This window comes from Acanthopagrus latus, chromosome 19, assembly GCF_904848185.1.
Source record: "Acanthopagrus latus isolate v.2019 chromosome 19, fAcaLat1.1, whole genome shotgun sequence".
Taxonomy (NCBI): domain Eukaryota; kingdom Metazoa; phylum Chordata; class Actinopteri; order Spariformes; family Sparidae; genus Acanthopagrus; species Acanthopagrus latus.
Window position 1 is genome coordinate 13,807,798 of NC_051057.1, and position 22,546 is coordinate 13,830,343.

General features: G+C 40.3%; 1 protein-coding gene across 2 annotated transcripts in view; it reads right to left on the reverse strand.

The window, feature by feature from the left end:
• Nucleotides 1-22,546, reverse strand: part of c19h8orf34 (chromosome 19 C8orf34 homolog) — a 64,095-nt gene that overhangs the window by 2,176 nt on the left and 39,373 nt on the right. For both annotated transcript variants that reach the window (XM_037079766.1, XM_037079767.1), the window contains exons 9-13: nucleotides 16,783-16,868; nucleotides 16,569-16,642; nucleotides 9,125-9,251; nucleotides 3,551-4,041; nucleotides 1,619-1,715 (exon numbers count right to left, since the gene is read on the reverse strand). In XM_037079766.1, the coding sequence (XP_036935661.1) occupies nucleotides 1,619-1,715; nucleotides 3,551-4,041; nucleotides 9,125-9,251; nucleotides 16,569-16,642; nucleotides 16,783-16,868 (875 nt within the window). The remainder of the gene's footprint in view (nucleotides 1-1,618; nucleotides 1,716-3,550; nucleotides 4,042-9,124; nucleotides 9,252-16,568; nucleotides 16,643-16,782; nucleotides 16,869-22,546) is intronic.

Below are 22,546 nucleotides of genomic sequence, written 5' to 3' on the forward strand. Positions count from 1 at the left end.
AATTCAATGTGCGGCTCATATCCTTTCTCAACATGCCTTTACTGCTGCCAAGGCTTTAGAGCAGGCCCCCAGGGGCTATTAGGAAAATTTATCCATTTATTTTGCAAGATACACATTTGGCAAAACAACAAGCCTCTAGAGGAACTTGTCAGGGGGGTTATATTTCCATGTGACAACCATTTGCCTTCTTGATCTTTTGTTTGACTGGAATTCTTGTGTCATAACGTCAGATGAAAACTGTCTTGTTGAGTCACACATGCACTTGATTTTCAGTTTGAGTAGCCGATGTTGACGCTTTGTTTACTGAGAAAACAGGGCTAAGTTAATTTGAGAACATTTCTGAATTCACGGCATATATAATTTCTCTGACTCAATCATAAATTAACTTTAGAGTTGGCATTTTTGTGCCAGTAGTGGTGGGATTTACATATTGAAATGCCAGTGAGTGTGTCCTGGTCTTGGTCTGATTGCATTCACAGGCAGAATTCATTGTAAAGAATTACGAGTGAATCTCAAAAAATGATGTTCATAAAATTAAGTATGGAAGTTCATTGCTCCGAGAGGATTAAAAATGTTTTTAGCCACTTTGTGACTTCTTACTAGGCCAAAGTCAGTATAGATCACCATCACTCTCAATGAGCACATAGATGTTCCCCAGAACCTTAAGCATTGTGGACTGTCTTTATACTTAAGAGCTTTCTGCTTCAAACAATCCCTAAACAATATTAACATTGCAGACCATACGCCATAATAATCTAACAATTAAAAACTAATATGAAAACATTTCTAAAGCCAGGCATAAAACAACCCTATTGATTTTAATGGGCCCATGTTTTTTAGTGCTTCCATCAGGACAAATCTTAGATTTTAATTCAGAGGATCAGAGAAGTTGCACCGTTAATTACTAATGCTAAGAGAGCATAAATTTGTCAGTTTGTTAGTGGACCTCAGTGATTTGAGAATTAAAAGCCTCTGATAATCAGCCCATTTTGCTATATACAGTCATGTGATTTATGGACCAGAAGATTCAAGGAGGTCTGATCTATTTCAGTCATGTTTGACGCCAGAGTAATGTACTGTAGTGTATCCCAGCCAGACCACTACTATGACAAGATTTACGACTTAAAAGAAAGACCCGTTCAAGTCTATTGACTTGATCTTGATAGAGATGCATCTCTTACACGATGCCAGGAAAGAACATCTTACATGACATAACATTTCCCCCGTTATGAAACCCCCCACGATCTCACCCAACTGTGAGATGTGGAAATTTTCACATGACAGGACCTTGTGCTTCATAAAACTTTTTTTTTTTTTTTTTACAAGAAATATTTGCACATTAATCGTCACTTTTTAATAGATCTATAGCCATGTTGTTACTCACAGTCGTAAAGTGATATAACTCACGTCTTATAAAGAAAAAAAAAAGAGTAGGAAGGTAAAAACAGAGCTGCAATTTGACAGATTTGTGAGGCGTGGATTCAACTGAGTGGTTTTGTGGAATGCACAGCAACTCTCTCTAGTAAAGAGAACCTGAATGAGATGATAAATAATCAAATGTAGAGTTTAAACAAGAAGGAAACGACAGAAGGAAGGAAGGGGAAGGCAGGTTACTCACTTTTATCCTGCTCTGGAGGCTCCAGGATATCACTGTCTGTGTCACTGGGAATATGCCAAGGCTGTCTGATGGCCTGTAACTGCTGGTAAAACTCATCCTGGGGTGGAAAAATGTACAAGAATAGACATAATGGTAGACTTGAAAAACATGGCAAGTCTGCTAATTTATCCATCTGTTCATCTATTCATGGTCTTGCAGTGAATGTAAAGCGAACATTATGTAAACAAATGTGTATTTCGTTTTCAAACATTGAATCTAAACTAATTTAAAAAACTGTCTTCGAATACAAACAGTTTGCCACATGCCACATGACAAGTGGCAATGAATCCATGAAAAGGAGCAACATCATACTATACTTAAAAAGTGCAATATGTAAGAGTTGGCCACATGTCAATTCATACTCCAAATCAATAGGGGGCAACACCAAGAAACCACTAACTGTAGCTGCCATTAGCTAGTAAGCTCAGTTAGCCTACAGCTAATGGTCTGACCTGGAAGTTCGGAGCATTGTGGGAACGTTGGTGTTTACGCTGCTAGTTAAGAAGCTTTGGAATGTGACGGGCCAGGGCTAGCCAGTCAGCACGCGATCTTCAGTGAATATTTTTGCAACAATAAAAGGATTTCATAACATCAGAATGGTTAATTCTTTGCTCCGCTGATGAAAAAAAACATCTTAGACCAACCAGGCTGATTAGGCTAGATGACCAGATAGACCAGCTTGGTAAACCAACAACACCAGCCTAACACCAACCAAGACCTTTATAATAACCAGCTACCATCTTAAGCTGGCCTAAGCTTTTTTTTTTTTTTCAGCAGGGTCCTCAGGACAAAACTTAAATAAAATGGCCCATGCTGCCTGCAAAAGCCTTCTTTCTCTTCTTATTTTTTAATGATGGAATGACAGAGCCCCACTCCTTGAAATAACTACACAAATTTTCAAGAAATCATTCCTGTACATCCATTATTTAAAAACGTACAGGATTTCATGACTCTCTTAGCAGGCTACCTTTAGTGGTCTTAGTCCTTCTACATGGGACCAGGTGGCCTCAATAAAAGGAGACTGGGTGCACTGGTGTTGTGGATAATCTCACTAGGTGTCAACTAGCATAACTGTCAAAGAGTATATGGAAAGACTGCAAAATCCCTGCCCACTATTAATAAAGCCTTCAAAAAGGTCTCATATTTAACAGCACCGCTGTTAAGTAAATCATGAAAGCAATATAAGAAAGAAATCCCATTGAAAGTTCTCCTTTTATGCCAGAGTCATTTTTCCACAATGAAATGACATACTACTGTATGGACCTCCCTGGTTCTCCAGTAAACCCCACACGAAGAGCGCGTGTATGTGTGTGCGTGAGGGTATGCACATGTGTGATATAGTGTGTTCTGGTGCGCTCGGTCATAATCCTTATGTGTAAAGGCCCTCATGTTCTACAGCCAGCTTTACTTGGGCAGTGAGCCTGTTTGACTGTCAGCACACAAGTTCACGCTCACCATACTAAAACATTACAAGAAAGTTGGAGTGATTCTCCAAGTCCATGACCCAAAGTTTGAGACAGTTTTACTCACACAGTGTGTTTGATCTATTTCACAGGAGATAAATCTTACACATGAGGACTTGCTAAGATGTAATCTGTAGAATTTAATTACACACCATGGAAGATGCTGTGTCAACAAAAGGAACAGCTCAATATTTTGCACTTGTTGGCTTTCTGAGAGAAAGGTAGATGAATTGGTTACAGCTTCAGTTTGTCAGCCAATAGTATAACGCCATCGGTATCACATAGTATCGTGTTTTGGCGATTACCGCTAGCTAGCATTAACAATTAACGTTAAGGACACTGTCATGCATTATTTCTTGTATGATCTCTAAACAGTGGGCAACAAAAGGTGTGTTTGATGATTAATGTTCAACTCAGTTTTGGTTCTTACCTCAGACAGATAGGCCCGTAGGCTAGCACCAAGGCTGTCTGTGGTGCTTAGTCCAGGAGGGGTGAGCAGTGGTCGGGGGTGCATGGGCTGACTTGTGGGTGTCACAGGCCGGCTCCGAGACCTCCTGAAGGTCACCTCTTTATGAGATCCAGGGTTAAAGGTGGAGCGTGTCAGTAAACTATTTGGGGTCATAGGCCTGCTGGGCGTTCTGGGGGTTTGAGTCCTGCTCCCAGGGTTGCTGGGAGATTGAGTTCGACCCATGACCAGGGAGGTGGGCTTGGGGCTGAGCAAAGGCAGGCCCACACCACAGGGCTTGCCCGAGAGGCTGCCAGCTGGAGACTGGGGTCGAGAGAGCAGGCTGGTGAGAGGCAGTGTGTCGGGTAGGGTTCTGTGGCGCAGAGGGGTGTGGAGCAGGCTACTGTGCGGATTATTGGTGCTCCGAGTGGTCATTTTCCCTACTTCTGCCAGCTTGGCCAGGTCCTTCTCAACCTCTGGAAGAAAAAAAGGCGAGATAATGCAAGTCAACATCCAGATTTCGACAGATACAGTAACACAGGGATTGAGCGCTTATTATTTCATCATTTAAATTCTATTTTTCCCCAACAAATCAAATGTTGGAAACTTGTAAAACAAATCCCATGTAACTCTGGTAAATGGACTAAGAGATTCCGAGGTAAAGTCAGGCTTACTTTTTATGACCTATTCAGAGGCTGTGCTGTGAGGTTAGTATATGTCCGACAAGACTGATGATTCACGAACTTTACTGAGCATTAAAGTAGGCGAGACTGCTTGCTTTAATCCTCATTCTGAGCAATGATGACAATATTTATAGACCTTGTAAATTGTGGTGAATCCAGCTTCCTCTGTCAGAAAAGGTTCCAAGTTGATATACAGTAAGCACAGCCTGGTAGAGCAATGTTCCTGTTCCTGACAAAAACACATTTGTTTGCCTGACTGGTAGTCTCAAAAACATTTGTGTTTGTGAAAGTAGTGACGCTGCCAGCTTCTACGATCAACATCTGGATCATTTTTTCCGTGTTTTATGTCTTTGTCTAAGACCTTGGCAATTGGGATTCAACAAACCAGTCTGGGACTTATCATTTGAGAGGGATAATTTCAGGAATGACTCATCAGAGGGGAGTATTTTTTTGGAGAACTGTATACGTGTGACGTTAAATAAATAACAAAAGCAAGCATGACAAGCATTTCATAAACCCTGACTTCCTTGTTTTCGAGCACACTGCTCACCTCCTGTGCAAACAACATTTTTCCGTCCATAAATGTCACGCATATGGCCCCATTCATTAACAAAAATCCAATTGGGATGCAAGGCTGAAAGTCTGCTTTGGGACATTACTTAGTTGGTTTGTAATCTATTCCAGACTGTTTTGTATACTTTCCTTTAGGGATCAAATGCATTTCATTCTCTGACATGCATAATGTGATGGCTGTTTCTCTGCCTAATCAGCTCTGATTGCATGGAGGTCAACCTTAGACACAATGCAGAGCACATACTTCTTATTGCCTTGCACACGTACATTGTGTCTGTGTTGCTTTAACCTGAGTATACTCTACACATGTTACTTCTCTAAATAACAAGGAAGGTAAGGGTGCATGATACAACTTAGCATTTGCTAGTATAGCTCTGACTGAAAAATGGAAGATAATTAAATTTGCAGCCCTGCCATTGTTGTGGGCTGATATTATGATATACCCTGAACATCCCACAGCGATGGCAGGGTTGCAGTGTGTAACATTGCCAACCATAAAGAAGCTGATTATGTTGCAACATGTTCTCACTCCCAGCTATGACACTACCAACCCCTTTAGGGTCAGTTTTGTACGTGCATGGCTCTGCGGTTACGTTTGCCCTAATGGGTTATATGCAATGTCAGGTTAGACTTATTAAATTAAAGGCTCTGTGGTCAAGTTAGCAACAATACATAATATAATACGCAAGGTTAGACTTTCAAAATAAAGTGCGCTGACACACAGTTCACAACGTATGACATTTCACTGAATGACTTTTGTAATATTATTAACATTGTCAAAATATCAGGGATGGTTAGGGTTAGGCATAAAAAAATAGATTGAAAAGATCAAACTTTGAGTTAGAATAACTACACTGAGTCTTGCAAAGCATGTTGCATAAATTCAGTTTCATGTAATGTTACATACACATCACTTATGTCACATGTTATCAGTCACGTCATATATGTTGTTAACTCTTATTTACGTTACATAAATCAAAAAAAACCAAAACACTCTTGAGTTTGTGTGATGTTAACACCAGTCTCTGGAAGGAAAGTCCTGTGAATGGTCCACGGAGTCACCCCTGGTTCAGCAGACTTCTGTCGCTCTTTCTACTGTACTGTTGCATTAAAGGGTGCGCTTCAAGAAGTGACAGTCGAGGGGTAACCATAGCGTCAAACTTTTGCACGGGGCCACTGACAAGGCTGCCTTATTCAACATGTTGGAGTGAAAGCCGGCTGGAAGTTGATAGTTTGAGCATGTCTGTACTCTTTACACTTAGAGGTGTAGCATGTAGGATCTTAGTGGCATCTAGCAGTGAGGTATGGATTGCACCCTCCTCTACAAGGGACTACACACTAGTGAAAAAGTATATTATATTTTTGCCCCTGAACCCTTCTAAATTCTACACACTGGATCTTTAAAACTGAGATTTCGTACATTCCAATGTTATGCAGCAATACACCAAGGCAAATTTATTTTATGTGAAATCCTGCCCATTAATAAACCTGATCCCAATTCTGAATCACAGCTACATGGTAACCATGGGATTGCTGGGGGTCCAGTGCCTCTGGATAGCAGTAAATTACTCACTATATAAAGAAATATTGGCGTAAACTCCAGGTCCACGTATGATGATTTCCCAGTTAAAGCCCTTAACCACCCACACCATGGCTGATGTTATCATTATATTGTAAACAGGATATGTTCATTGCTAATCTGTTCCCATGACGTACAATTTTCATCTCAAACCATTTACCGTTAAAATTGATAAACACAGCATGTTTTTGTTTGAAAAATCCTTTTTACTTCCGTAAATGGTTGCTTCCCTCATGATTTTATTGTAAACCAGTTGCCTCCCCCTTACTTCCTGGCACTAATAGATAAAATCGTAAGCAACTTCATCTTGAAATTCTATGTGGGTGACTATGTTTAACAAAGAAGCCATGACACAGACGCTGATATAAAATGAAGGCTCCTAAACATCAAAGAAGGAGCATCAAAATCCATCTGGAATAAACCTTTGAAAAGTTCTGATCCAGTCTTCCAGTAATACGAACGGGAAGAAGAGAGAAGAAAAATGAGATGGAGGACGACAGAAGGAGACAAGAAGAAAGAGAAACAGATCTAATCTATTAGTCTTTGATCAAGCAGCAGTTGCACGTGGTGAGAGAGTACAGGGTCACAGCACGCTATACAAGCATTCAGAGCTCAGGCAAACTTTATTCGGTCCCGCCTCTGAAAATAAACTCAAGTGCTAATCACATATCGCTTGTCTGCATTTCATCTGCTGGCTTACAACCACATAATGTGCAGCCTGCTTGAAGAAATTAAAATACTAGCCATTCCTTGGTTAGATAAATCAAGTACAAATTTGGGCTGAAGTACACATTTCTAATATGGTGTTACTCAGATGGGGTATGGAACCTTTTCAGGTTCATTAAACACTTCAGTTTTCTCATACTGTCCAGTGCTGTAAAACTGTATTCTCCCTCTGTCTGAAATGCTTTGTTTTAGCTCCTATCCCTTTAAGGCCCCTACTCCTGAACACTCAGTGTCATTTGATTGGTCAGCTTACATATGCCAGAGTCAGCATATCAACAACAACAACAACAACAACAACAACAACAGAGCAGCTGTACTGAATCAATTCTTAATGCCAAACTAGCTGCTATGCATAAATATGGAAATGTGTGACCTGGTGATGTAGTGTAGACACAGCATTTAAGGCGAGACGACTGATGAGGCGTTTCAGGAGCAGTGTTTTCAGTGGGAGAGAGGGGCGTCTGTTGGGGCAGACTTTGAGCTTTTTAACTTTCAAAATTTTTCACAATACAAGACGTGAAAGACATATATAACACAGTGAACGAAAGGAACAAATGAAAAAAGCACAATAGGTCTCCTTTGCTATTTTGTGGGTACAGTGGGTACAAAAATGTACCTGTAGCATTAAATATCAAAAAGTGTCACAAATCAAAAGTTGGCATTTAATCTTCGAAAGATTCTTGTCCCTGATTAATTGTAATTTTCTATTTCAATATTTTGTGATGCGCTCAGCAGATTGGCATGTTGTGAAATGTCAAAATTAATCAAAATATATTAATATTCCAAAAACTAATTGCATCAACAATGATATAGGAAATTAACAATCTAGAAAAAAAAGATTCATTTGAACATGAAAGACAGAGAAGCTGTGATTTCACAACCACATAATTGGGGTAACAATATAAGATGAAAAGTGAGGCTCTGGCTCCAAACATGGAAAGTATTAGCAGCTAATAAAGGCTTGAAAGAGTTGAATTAGCTTGTTGAACAGCTTCACTGAACTGCCTGGTGGGAGCCCTTGGGGCTGAACATTCAGTAACTCAGTGTAAAACAACCAGAAATGAATGCCATCTGAGGAGCTCTGGGATGAAATCAAGTGTGTTGTTAACTCTTATTGTTCCTATGGTACATCAGCGTGCTGTTTTCTTCTGTAGGCTCTAAGGGAATCAGTGCATTCAGTGCTGATGAGAAGAGAGGATCAGAGCAGTTGTTGGGTGACAGTAATAGGTTCACTAAGTAGAACCAATATGCTTTGTATAAGTCCGGTATGTGAAGACACATATGAGGTCTTTACACACAGTGACGCTGTCAAACAGAGTGGGAGGACAAGCATAAACAAACAAGTGGGTGACACATGATGAAATGGCGACATTCCCTCTGGCATCCACTCTAGGCTTTCATCTGAATCGTAAGTGGATACACGCTTGATCATCATGACAACAAAAGCAGTCTCGGAGTCGTCCAGACGGCACGTAAATCAAAGACGAGCCTTGAACTGCATTAGGAATAAAATGATTTCCAAAATGCCACACAAATTCCATTTTGTGAAGATGAAATCTGTCTCTAGCACAGTGACTCAGTGGAGAGTTATTGATTGAAACTGTCAAAGCTGAAGCCAAGATAAATTCATTGCATGTGGAAATTACTTTAATTAGTTTTTCTATTTAGTCTTGACTCATTTTAGCAGGAAGATCAGTTTTTAATTAACCAAGAAAATCCTTTGGCCAAAAGCTGTGCATTCTTTAGCCGGACTCACCCCCTCCAACTCCTCACAAGTGCCCTCAAAGCCCTTTTCTATTTCATAAGTCTCTGTAGTTCAAAATGTGAGTGTGTATGTGTGCGCGCGCGCAAGCGTATAAATATGTGCATAAATATTTGCACAGTGTGGATGTTTTGTATTTCAAAATAAGTATCTCATTCATCAGTAAAGTCACTAAAAAATGTACAGACACTATTCTGTATAGCACACATACATGAACACCACACAGTAGAGCCTACCAGCGAGTTGTTTGCCCATGTTCTCCAGCTCTTTAGAAAAGAGGGAGTCGCCCAGTAGCAGGCCCGTCTGCCCGACAGAGCTCCCACCTCGCACAGCCTTCAGATCAGCCTCCCAGACAGCCTGACGCTAGTTAGTGAGGAGAACAGAAAAGAGAGAAAGTCACATTAGACCAAAGACCCTTCAATTAACTCTTTATATAATTTTCAGCTATTGCTGGAAATATCCGAGCCATATCTCTGGAAAAAAAGGGGGCAATTATTATTTTATAGGCTTTAGAAAAACACAAGAAACCACAGCAAGTGTAGATGAAAGCCTGGAGCATGCAGTGCAATCTGTTTAGTGAATGCGGGACGATAGACTGTCAGTAGTGGTTCAGGGCATTTTTGTCTAACTATCAGTAAATCTATAGGAGCTTGTATGCACACTGGTCTGTTGGCAGATAGCCTGACAGCGGCAAACTTACACCAGCAGTTAAGGAACAATAAATCTGCCATTTTGGATAGTTCAAGGGCACACTATATTGGTATCATACTAAAATAAAGACGATCATATTCCAAAGCATATGAGAGAGAATAAATTCTAAAAAGGCAGATTGGACCACTTATAGGGGCCTTTTTGGCCTCTTTTGCTCGTACCTCTTGCTGGCCAAGTGTATGATCTGGGAAGGGACCTGTTAGGCAGACCCAGGTTGCCAAGTCCTGAAATGGCAGCATGCCTAATCCTCCGATGTATTCCTTTGATGGTACACAAGTGGCCAGATGATCTGTTAAGCCAGTGGACCAAGTATATGTGAACTTGGAGCACAGGTGAGACATAAAATCTGTCAGCAAGAGGTCCACCTCCTGTAAGTTTGGTTTACACTGGAAAAGTTATGATACCTCCGATGCACTTACATCATCTGATGTGCTAAGCACTTAATGAGAGACAGAGTTGACTTGACAAAGTGCTGACACAGAGAAAAGGCCCTGGGAGATCTGGTGATATACATACGGAGCAGTCATCCTCCAACACTTAAAGATAAACCTGGGATAGAGCAGGCTGCTGATTTTATGATTTCAGGATTCCAGGCTGCCTCGAAAGAAGAGGTAGGGTGAAAAACAAGTTAAGTTGCTCTCCTCTGATAAATGACAGAGCAGGATTCCCAGGGTCTATGGCATTGATCTCTGCGCCTGTCAGATACATGAGGCCCTCTGTGGCAGCAGGACCACAACACCACAAGCCAATCCTTAATTACAGCCCTCATAAAACATCGAGGCGGGTTGAACATTACAACTGTGTCCCCTCCCCAACTTTATTTCTTTCTCTTTGGTGGTATCCCCCCAAATCCAACAGCATTACATCATCTTGTCCTGCTTTCGCTCTGGCTCTTCTCAGCTCTGGCAAACAAGGCCACCAACAGATTCATAGTTTAAGTTTCTTAAGTTTCTGCAGAAGTCTGATCAGACTGAATAATTTGAAAATGAAAAATAAACTGGCAGATGACCCCTAGTAGCTGGAAAACAAAATGGGTCCATAATCATATGGTCTTATGTGGCTCACATAACATAACACATCAGATAACAAAATTAATGAAAATTAACAGGCATCTAGCAAAAAACAGCCTATTCAAAGAAAAAACTGCATTAAACAACATATACATTGATATAAACTATATATTGCCAGATTTGAAATCTCATTGGCTACATTATGCATCAATCACCCAGAGGCTGGTATGTAAGTGGTACAGGAGAGAGGAAAAAGAAGAGAGTGAGTCGCTTTTCTACACCATCACTCAATGACTGTTGTAAGCTCTGGGGTGGGCTTGAAAGCCCCCATCTGTTCAAATAAGCTTTAAATTAAACGGCTGCCATCTTGGGATCTTGGGTCTAGAGGGATAATGGCAAAGGCTATGACTTTCATGCTTACCTGTAAAAAAGAATAAGCATCCGTGATCTCAGTTTTTTGGCCCATTTTGTCACCATTTGTGAACGGAATACTGTGTTTTAGACTACATAGATGATTGAAATGCATTTTGTGGACATAGGGAATATAAAAGAAGAACGTTTTTGTTCAGGTTTGGTGCACTACTGAAATACCCAGACAGGTGAGTTCATGCTGTTGATATGGAGTTATCCTGAAATGGTTTCCAACGATATATGACATGACTATAAACTTAAATTAAGACATTAGACTATTTGCTTAGCAATGATCATATTGTTTGGTGAACTATCCGGATGTTGGTTGGGAAAAGATTAAAGGATATGTTTTAAAAAGAAAGAAAACCAAGTCTTGCGGCATAAGACCGAATGATATAGTACGAAATACACATTTCTCTTATCAGCAGTGCCTACAGCTTAACAACTGCATGCCAGCCCTCAAACTCCTCTGTCCATTGAATGAAAGACTATACAGTAATCAGGACCATATATCCTGGAGACTGCAGACCGGAGGCTGAGGCCACTGGTACGCAACAGAACTGACAGGATGTACTGAGTCTGCAAACAATTCACCTCCCTAGATAACATCAATAAATAAACAGACATTACAATCAAAATATGACTGTTGTTCGTCAAGTTCGGTGAGGGCAAACACATTTACATACATATTAGAGTCACCTGGAAGCCGTCAACATGTACAGCGTACCATAGTAGTGCAAATTAAAAAATCATGTGCAAGACAGCAAGGCCCCACCAAGTAGTGAGGGCGGAAAAATACAACTAAGCATAAACTGGATTTGATTACATACATAAGAGGCACAATGAAGTGATGAAAAGTGATTTCCGTTCACTATAGTTTAAAGCGGCCCTTGTCCTTATCAGCAACAATGAGCGCAAATGTTTCAAACGTTTGTTCCTTTGTTTGGATGCTTACATTGAATGCTTTAATCTCAGACAAAGACAAGAGACGGAATGCCTTTTCATCTCTAAAATAAAGAGTGGCAATGATTCTGCATTGACTTACGAGTATATTAATGTCAGTGGTGCAAAACCCAAGTTGTATAATCTCCCTCCCAGTATGACAAAACGAAAAGAGAACAGGGAAAAACCCTCTGGTGATGCTTCTGCCCGACTAACAAACAAGGGTCCTGCCAAATTGGTTCCATGTTGAGAGCAAACAAGACAGAAGGAAAAGCAGGAGTGGAAGTTTAGAGTTAAATATTTTATAGCCTGCATGTGTGCAGCTATACGTGTGTGGTCAGCAGTAATAATCACCACAATCTGGGGTTTGGTCCAACGTTGCCCTCCACACAACAAGGACTGCTGGAGTGTGCATGCAGTCACAGGCCTCAGACATGGACATGGTCGGGCTGGCTTTGCAAAGCACTATTGATGGACTCTATTGTTGTGGTCTTACTTTTTTAGGCCTTTAACTGGGCACATTGATGAATTGGGGCTACTTGTTCCTTTGGATGATACGAGCTGTGGGCTATATGCTCACTGTAGTTCTTTTAAAACACAACTGGTCATTGTTTTCAGTCTGTATTCCATTGCAGCAGCTAACAGCTTAAAAGTGAAAACATTTCCTTTTGTTCCTATGACTCATCCTAAGCTGAGACATCTCCTCTAGCAAAGAGGAAGATTGAAACAGAATGAGACTAATAAATACAACTGCACTTGTAGGAAGGATGACTGGATGACTGCCACTGCAACACAAACCAAACTATATCTCACAAGTTTGCACTCCAATCAAAACATCCAAAATGTGAAAAATCAGAAGCAAATGCCAATAGCAGCCCAGCGAGGACTTAATGTTCATCAAATTGGGTGATGGATGAGCTGATGTCTGAATGAAGAAGAGAACATCCTGGCAGATGTGAACTTGTCGACATAAGGAGTTGATATGAACATGTGTTGATAGAGAACATTGTGTATTGTAACACCAAGTTATTTTTGTTGTAACCAAATAACAAAGTTTTTGATTACACTGATCACCAGCCCTTTAAACACGCAGGGCGAGATCAGATGTCCTGAGAGCATACAAGCACAAGCCAGTGCTATTAAGTTATTTTCTTATGTAATCTAAAGGTATTTGTTCTTGGACTCTGGGATTTAAACACTCGATTAAACTTAACTGTCAGAAACAAGAGATACTATATATTTTCCAGAAAACTTATTGTGTTGTTGTAGCCCCTTCTGCAGTGGCTTGCATAGCCATGGGAGGCTGAGGGATATGAGGAGTAACACTCAGCTTTTAATGAGTTCCTGTTGTTTTGGCTCACAGCAGAATCACCTAATGGATTTTATGGACTGTATACAGGGCTCACCGGCCCAACCACTGAGCTAGTGCAGCCAAAAGCAAACAGGATATTGACAATAACACAGTTAAGACTTTTATTCAAGCATTACAAAGACAGGTTGTATAACATACTGTCTATGCCTCAGTCACAGGAGAACTGCCAGCAGGGAAAATTAAAGGTTGTGCCAATGGGATTAAAAACTAGCAGAGGGCAAATGAGGGGATAGATTGTAGGAAATCATACTGTTTGTGGAGTAAGTGTTGAATATCAGAGTGACTGGAATTATAATCTTGAAGATAAACATGAAGAGTCATCAACAATATCAATCAAACAATCTGTCACCAACCAAAGGCTTTCTGAGCAGGAGCTATACTTAGCAGACCACTCAAAAGATTTTGATCAAGATTCTCTTGTGATGGTTTCTGTACAAACTGCAGGCTGAAGTCTGAAAAGTAGGGTCAAAAACTCTGAGATCACTTGAAATTCAATCAATCAAAAATGACAGCATCAACTTCATGATTTAAAAGAAAATAATGTAAATATTTGAAACATGTCAAGTACATGTTTGGTATGTCCCCCATTTGTTTCAGTGACAGCATGCACTCAAGCTGGTACCACAGGTTTATATAAACCTGCTGACTCATGTTATCCCAGCATGATGTGATAGTGCTCAAACCAGCTTCTTGTGAGGTCACAGACTGCTTGGCTTTCACAGTTTTCAAGTGCCCCTATAAATGTTCAGATGAGTCTAGGTCAGGCGACTGTTACATCAGATGCTGTGGAGTCCATGCCAGCTTAAGTGCCTGCTGTCATGCAGGAGGAAATCTTAAGTACCAAGACATTCTGAAAGTCATGTACTTTTTTTCAATTATTTAAGCTTATATTACCATTTTTTTTCAAAAAAAGTAGTATTACAGTTGAAACTAATGATAAGTAGAAGTATATCACCTTGACTCAGACATTTTGACCCTAAGGTATAACTATTATTAAGTTATGAATTTTGAATTATTGGGGCTTATAAAAAATATAATTACAAGTTAACTGAATAGTATGTTATGTTGTGCACTAAACCTAAAGGCTGAAATCAAACATTTTGCAACCATGCTACAACTTTTGCTCATCAAATAATAAAAAATGTGTTGCAATTAGACCTTTGGAGGAATAAAACTGCACTAGAGCTACACTGTAAAATCACAGGGATTTGCTCAGAGGATAACCATGCTTGCATGACTGTGGAGGTGTGAGGAGCTGACTGGTGCCAAATGCATAAAGCCATACAGTGTATCGGCTGAATTTCTGCCAAAAGTCCCCTGGAAAAAAAAATAAGCCATCACAACGGCTCTGCATTGTATCACACACATGGCATTGCATCACACTAATTATCTTATGTCTACCACACAAATGAACAGTTTCCCCTGGCAGATTTTATGATGGTTAACACCCCTACAGTACAGCTCTGAGCTAAATTTGATTAAAACATATCAGTGAACACTTACAAAGGAAACTATAGAAGAACTGTTTGGGGAATTTGCTCTGGCGATTGCTTTAGGAAAGTATTTGTCTTTATGGGGCAATTATCACCTAAAGGAGCTGGCAGAGGCAGGGGGTCTGTCGGACTAATAATGATAACCATTAACAGTGTTTACTTTCCAACATCGCCAACCTTTTACTGCCCAAACCAGGGCAATATACAATGAGAGGCATACTTCATTTAACGACAGCCATGCATGATTAAATGTGCTAATAATTAAAAACGACTTCACAGTTTCAGACCCTGAAAAAGTTGCATGCATCCTTTCTTTAACGCAAATAACTAGCGCAGAAAGTGAAGAAACAACTGGGACACTTTTCTAGGACACTTGTGCTCTCAAAAATACATTTTTGCAAGAACTGCAGATGGAGATACACTAAATAATAGTCAGTTATCAGTTATTTCTCAAGATGACTTTAACCATTGTGTTTTCTCCCAAATAAGCTCATAAAAGCATTACATTATTGTTCCATACCATTTAATGACTGTGGCCCACGAGCCCCTGAAGGACCAGTTAAACTAACAAGCTCTTACAAATTGCATTTGCCTTTCAAAGACGGCCAAAGCATAAGCAATTAAACACAAAACAAGCACATTAGCTACAGTAGATGACAGTAGACGTTTGCACTCGTGGTTTCCATATGGGACACATTAGTACCTTGTTCTTAAGTGTGCCAGACAGGGCTTAACCTATGGAGATGTAGTGTTCAGTCCTCTAGTGTAAGCAGATGCAAAAAAAAAAAAAAGTGGGCTCTAAGTGGACGTGAAGGTCGGTGGTAGTGAGGACATCAGATTCAAGGAGTGTTAGATGTTATGCATTGATTAAATTGACACACACCTTTTCACTTGAAACAATTGAAAGAATGTGTATAATTCAGTCTAATGTTCCAAAGTGCACAGTTTTTCTAATTTCGCGATAGGGACAAACTGCATTTGGCCTAATCCGTCAGACTTCCGACTACAGGCTTTGATTCAACGGGGCTTTCAGTTTCTAAAAGTCTGCTCCCAGTTAGTCTGGAGCCTTTCTGCATCTGCTCCGCACACGGAGCAATGCCTTGGCTCCAAACGCCCTTTTTTCTTTAGAGAACGCCGTAAAATTCCTTGTCTAACACTTAGATCGGGCAATTATAAAAAAGGTATCGGCTTTTTTTTTGGTGGGTAATTATACAAAAAGGTACCGGCGTCTTCGCTCGCCGCTTTATTAACAGCATGTGAGCGTCTGCCTGTGTCGGAGTCTGGCGTGCACCACATAAGGACTCTATAGATTTCTTCCCCCGAAGCATGTGAGGTTATCACGCAAGCCTCCTGTTGAACAAAACTGTGTGTACTCCCGTAAGTCATAAATATTTATCTGTATTGTCTAAAACTCCTAGATCGGCCTCAATTGTTGCTGTGTCACACGATATTCTATTCATTTCAAACTTTTCAGATCACACACAAGTGCCCTGGGAGATAAGCAAATGATACAGGGAGATTTCTGACTTGGCTATCACTTATTCGACTGCTATGTAAGCTGAATTGCCCACATAAAGATGGATCAGTTTAGCTCGGGTCCTGTCCTATTAACAAGAGGCTCGAGGTGGTTTTTCATTCACTCTTGGGACAATGGAGGTTGAGGAGGAGAGAGCGACATGGTAATTGATGGCTGTAAAGTGATCTTAATTGTTTGGTGATGGATGTTTGGGAGGACACTTACAGAGGCTGACACTTGAGACAAGGCCTCGCATTCCTGCAACCGCCCCGCCACTATGTCCACCCCAGGCAATGGAGCTGCTCCAGACGACACACACACAAACGGGTGGGGGGGGAGAACAACACAGAGAGCGTGAGACCACAGAAATGTTAAAAAAAAAAAAAAAAAGAAGAAGAAGAATAACTGCTTTGAATTTGAGCTGTGTTGTGAAACTTACAGGAGATGTCAGGTACAGCTTGTTCAGATATGTGAGGCCTGTGCTCCTCTTCAGATCTGGTGTCTGATAGACTGTCCCCCTGCAACCTGGAGACGACACGCAACACAAATAACATTACTGTACACATTAAATAATCTCTGACATCTGCATTTTTCAGCCGTAAGATTGTGTGTTTGGAAACTGAATGCCAGATAGCAAAACGACAAGCAAGTCTTTATCAGCCTGAGGTGATGAGACAAAGAGGAAGTGTTTAGTGAGTTTATGAACTCTTCTTCTGCAAAATCTGGGATGGGACTGAGAAAAAAAAGGGGTCAGTTTTGGGGCACAAATCTTATCAAATCATCACAGATTTAATCCCACTGAAAATAAAAATGAAAGATGGTCCTTAGTATGTCGATATAAAACAAAAACACATGTGGTGCATTGATACAGTTGTACACTTGTTTCAGAAGCAAGAAGCATTTCACTCAAACTAAAAAGAAGCTGGCACACAGATTCTGTTTCCCCTTACATCAGTCAACAGTTACCATAACGTATTCCAAAGCTATAAGGGTAACTTGGAAATGGATATGTAAGCAGGTCTGAGAGATTTGGCAGTCACCTTAAGATACTGAAAGATTTAAAGCAAAACTCTCACCAAAATGCAACCCAGGGCCTTTTTGTGAATGTACCCGAGTCAGACATTTGCTTAAAAGCATAATTACGAGAAAGGGGCAATTTTTAAGATTGACTGTATTTTCATTTTCGGGTTGAAATCATTTTCAATGTGAGTGCTACGGGCACTTTTACACTAGCATCAAAATGTTTGTTTCGCTGTTTTTAAAACACTAAGAAGGCTCAACACACCATGAAACTTTGCATGTAGTATCACCAGGGTCTCGACTGACCTTACAATCACAAAAAGACACAGCGTTGCATTTTGGCGAGAGTTTCACTTTAAGTTTCCCTGCGATAGGAAAGTAACCCTTGGGTGAAAGATATTTGTAGAATCTGAGAACATGATGATGATGATGAATGATGTTTTGTTCTAAATTAAGTTGGCCAAGAGTCTATCAAAGTGCAGCTGAAACAATCAGATGATTAATTAATTATTAGAATGACAGGAAATGTATCTATTTCAAATCACTTCAATCATTTTAAATTAATCTCTCTTGCTTCCCAAATGTGAAGATCTACAGTGTTTTCTGATTCACTGCTTTGACTTTAATACTTTAAAACAACATTATGTAATTTTTACCTCAAAACGACAGCTTCAATATCATTTCGACGGTTCAGTGTCTTGTTATGAGGTGAATGGTGTCTTTGTCTCAGCTACTCTGCCCATACATGTTTACTTCAACATACAAAGTTTACCACACATAACATTATGATGTTGTAATAAATTCTGTTTGTAGTTAACATGTACATTACGCCTGACAAACCGTTCACACAAAATGCCAACTTCCACATGATAATAGAAAGTAAAGTGAGTACATTTCCATAATTTCACTGCATTATCAAAATGAATAGGATATGGATATTTCCTCCAACATTACTGAAAGAAAAACATACTATTAAAATGCCTTTTCAGTTCACACTGCACACATTCTTCTAATTCACACACTTCAACATCAGTGTGGAATCAAACACGACCTTAATTTTTTCTTCCACATGTTTTTAAAAAGTGTAAACCATACCACAAATGAACTGTTACTACACACTGCTTTAGTTCCTATTGCTTTAGCTGCATGCTATTTCCATGTCATCGGCGTGACCATTAGCTGAAAACAAAGGAAAGCAATCCATGCGCTTTTATGGCACGGCTGCATTCCTGCACAGCCACAGGGCCATTTGGTTTACCTCTACAATGATGGTAAAAGCAGAACACAGCTTTTTAAAGTGTATTCTATTTCTTTCCTTCTTTAAACTTCCTTCTTCTTGTCTTCCCCTCTCTTTAATGGTCTTATAAAGACCATTAAAGAATGCCCAAGATGACTATCACAAGGCCTTCACATTCTCTGAATAAAAGCCGTCTCTAGCCACAAGTCCTGACTATCATACCCTCAGTACATTCCTGATATGAAAACAATTAATTTAATGAGAAATACAAATGAGGTTTTTGGAGATTTATCCGTTTCCGTTGGACTGCATTGCCAACTCCTTCGGACTGTGCCCAAGATCTGGGATGCGTTTGCACCCAGGAGGTTTTGTGGCAGGAGTGCACAGCTGTTTAAAGAGCTGATCGGGTGCATGAAGGAGGTGGATGTAATGCTGGTGTGACCACAGCTATAGCCTGAGAGACGGAGACATGCCCACAACACACAGGCCACACGGTACTTTGCACTTCAACCGACCAGTAGAGAGCCAGAGGAAGCAGTGTGTTTCCTGACCTGCCACTGCTAGTTAGGAGCCACACAGGCTGACTGCACTGTTTGCTTGTGTGCACTGAAGAGAAGGAGTGGGACAATGATTCTGGGAGGTGTCTAAATGCTGGGAACATTTTTTTGCTTGGGGTCAGTGAGTTCAAAAGCAGAGGTGATACTACCAAACTTAGTTCACAAATGTAAACTTAATTATGCTTACAAGTACAGTGCATACAAATCATCTGGCATAAAAATTATGAATCTTTATAAAACAGAGTATTTGTCTTATTTCACAGTTCTCAAAATCAATGTAAAATATACACTTAGAGATGTCCTTATATCAGTAGAATAAACTAAAATAAGATTAAACTGATCAGAAATACAGTGCAGACATTATTAATGTAGTTAATGACTATTTTGGCTGACTAATGGAATATCTACACAGATCTATAGAGGACTATCTTTAGCAACCATCACGCCTGTGGTCCACTGCCAAATTGTGTTTGCTAATCCAAGTTTGTTGTGTTAAAGAGCTAATTAATCATTAAAAAAACACTTGTGCAATTCTGTTAGCACAGCTGAAAACTGTTGTGCTGATCAAAGTAGCAATAAAACTAGCCTCCTTAGGCTAGTTGAGTATCTAAAGCATCGGCATTTGTGGGTTTGATTATAGTCTCAAAATAGCCAGAAAAAAAAGAACTTTCCGCTGAAACTTGACGGTCTATTCTTGTTCAGAGACTTCTAAGGAACTAAAGGTTTCATACAGTGGCATACTCCTCATTTCAAAGAAAAGAATAGAAATGGTAATAGAGAAACGGGAGCCCCTTGTGTCTAACAAAGCAAAAGCACAAGTACATCAGAATCAACCATTTGATTAAACGATACCAGGAAAACACTCAACTTCTACAGAGAAGGATACTGTCTTTGTAGGCAGGATTGCAAAGAAAAGCCAGATCATGTCTAAGTATCAGGGAGGGAAATTCCTTCAGATTACTTCAACAAATTGACAACTGGAATACCCAAGCTCTGCAAGGCTGTAATTGTGGAAATGAAAATGTTTTCAAGTAAATAATCTATTTTTCTAACCTGGTCTTTGCATTTTCTATTTATTTGACAACTCATTTGATGAATTAAATAATGAGTTGCCACAGAAGACATAAAATTAACAAAGAGAAATTACAATATATAAGAATTGGGCACCTGTAGAATTCATACTCCAATGAGTTACCTGCTGCCTGTAGCTGTCATTAGCTGTGTAGCACAGTTAGCCGTGCAGCTAGGGGACCTACCGGACATGAGTAGCGCCAACCTTCAGAGACCTGAGCTCTTCTATTAAACTATTTGGACACGCTGTTATTTCTTCAAATTCTGTTAATAATTTTATTTTTCTTACTTTTAAAGTCTAACTCTAATGTTCTTACATGTTGCATATTAAATATAATGAAAAAGGGTGTTCAGGGTTGTATTTACTTTTGTGTAATTTAAGCCTCCAGTAATTCATTTACACCTTCAGCACTATTACAGGTGGAAAACACACAGGAGCACTGCAGGAAATTAATAAATGCTCACAAGGGAGGAATCGAGTTGTCGCCTTCACGCTGTGGGTGTGAAAGTAAGCGTCACTTCACCTTGGCTTTGGGTGGTACACGGTAAAACCAAGTGGCTCAGTCTCGTTTAACCGACGACGAGAGGTAGCAAAAACATCGTACATGCTTTTAAGCCCACTGACCCATCAGAGCTCACAGGGAAATGGAGCCTGAGGGGTGATGGGTATGTCAGGAATGTTTGTCCTGCTTGGGTCAGTGTTCACAGTTCCATACCGGAGCAAATTACCCTCTACTATCAGAAAGAATCCACACAATATTGTCAGGCCTTAAATGTATGCTTAACTAAGTTTAAAAGAATAAATTCAAACATTCACCCTGAGCAAAAGGTCACATCTGTACAGTAGTATTGTCTGCAGGTGTTAAACATAGGGGCAGTAAATTTGCCACATATGTTAGTGTTCTAAGGGGTCCGTTTAAAGGTTGGCCCCATATTGAGACGTGTTTGAATGGTGTTTCTGGCAATCCCATCAAGACAGGGTGCTGAAGCACAGAGCATTAAGTCTCTGTTAGGATTACCCTGCACTAAACTGCTCACTGACTCACTGACCTCTGCCTCCACTGTCTTCTCTTCACAGAGGAAGTCTGTGTATGCGTGCAAAGGCATGCACGCACATGTGTTATGCGTGTGGATTCATGAATATCAGTGTGTATGCATGCATGAACTCCTGATTTCAGAATTACGTGTCTCCAGAATAGCACTAAAGGCATACCATGCGTGCAACACTTTTCCAGCGTAGTGATCTGTTTATGGCCCTTACACTCACCAAAAATGACTTTGAACGACCACTACTCCTTCGCCAGTAGAACTTGGGAAGGATTTTGTGGTCAAGTTATAAAGGACGCAACAAGAATTTGGACTGAGGCAGAAGAAAAAAGGAGGACAGAGAAGGAGAACAGATGTCTGACATTTCAGTCATGAAAAAAACTCAGCGAATGAGCCAAAAAAAACATCTCCAGATACAGATGCTGCTTTGCTCAGCCACTGATCTGAACCTGGGATGCAATGATAAGCTGAAGGTATAAACTATTTGCTTCAAAAACATCCAGCCGATAAACAGCCAACAGAAAACCCACTGATGGCATTTACCCTCCTGCACAACCACTGACAACATCCCACAGCATGTGCGTGGAGTAGAACCGATAAGCACTGTGAATGAAAGAAGAGTAGGAAACAAACAAATTCCAAACCCCAAACAGGGTAGGCCGTGCAGGCAGATGTGTGCCTGGCGTCTCATCCAACAGATACCAGTTTATCTTCGGCTGGCATCAAGGAAGAGTCCTGCCCACACCTGCCTGTGGTATCACACCCAACACTCAGAAATCTGAGCGCAAGACTGATGCTGTGGATCAGGGGGAACAGGAAATGTGTCAGAAGAGAAAAACAGTGATAAAGAGAGAAAGGGTGATAATGGAGACGATTATCAGTGCACGGGCTGATTTGGGAAAACAGGCGATACCGGAATGCACTTCGAACATGATATTATTCTCTGTTCGGGATGTTGAGGTATGCCAACTGATATAGATGCAGAAAGAGTGGGTGGGGGAGAGCAGGGTAGGGCACAAGGAGGAGTCATGACCTGGGATAAGAATGCATTCGGATGATGGAAAGAAAGTAATGGACTGCAGTAGTTGGTGCAATTTTACCGTAGTTGAGAAGTATGACTGAATTCATATAACTTAAAGTCTCAGAGTCACTATTCTCAAACTGTGTGCATGCTCCCTTTAGTGGTACTCGAAGGAACTAACAAATGTTTTATTTCTAGAAACACTACCAAATAAATACTATCAAAATACTTAAAGAATTAGTTACGAGCA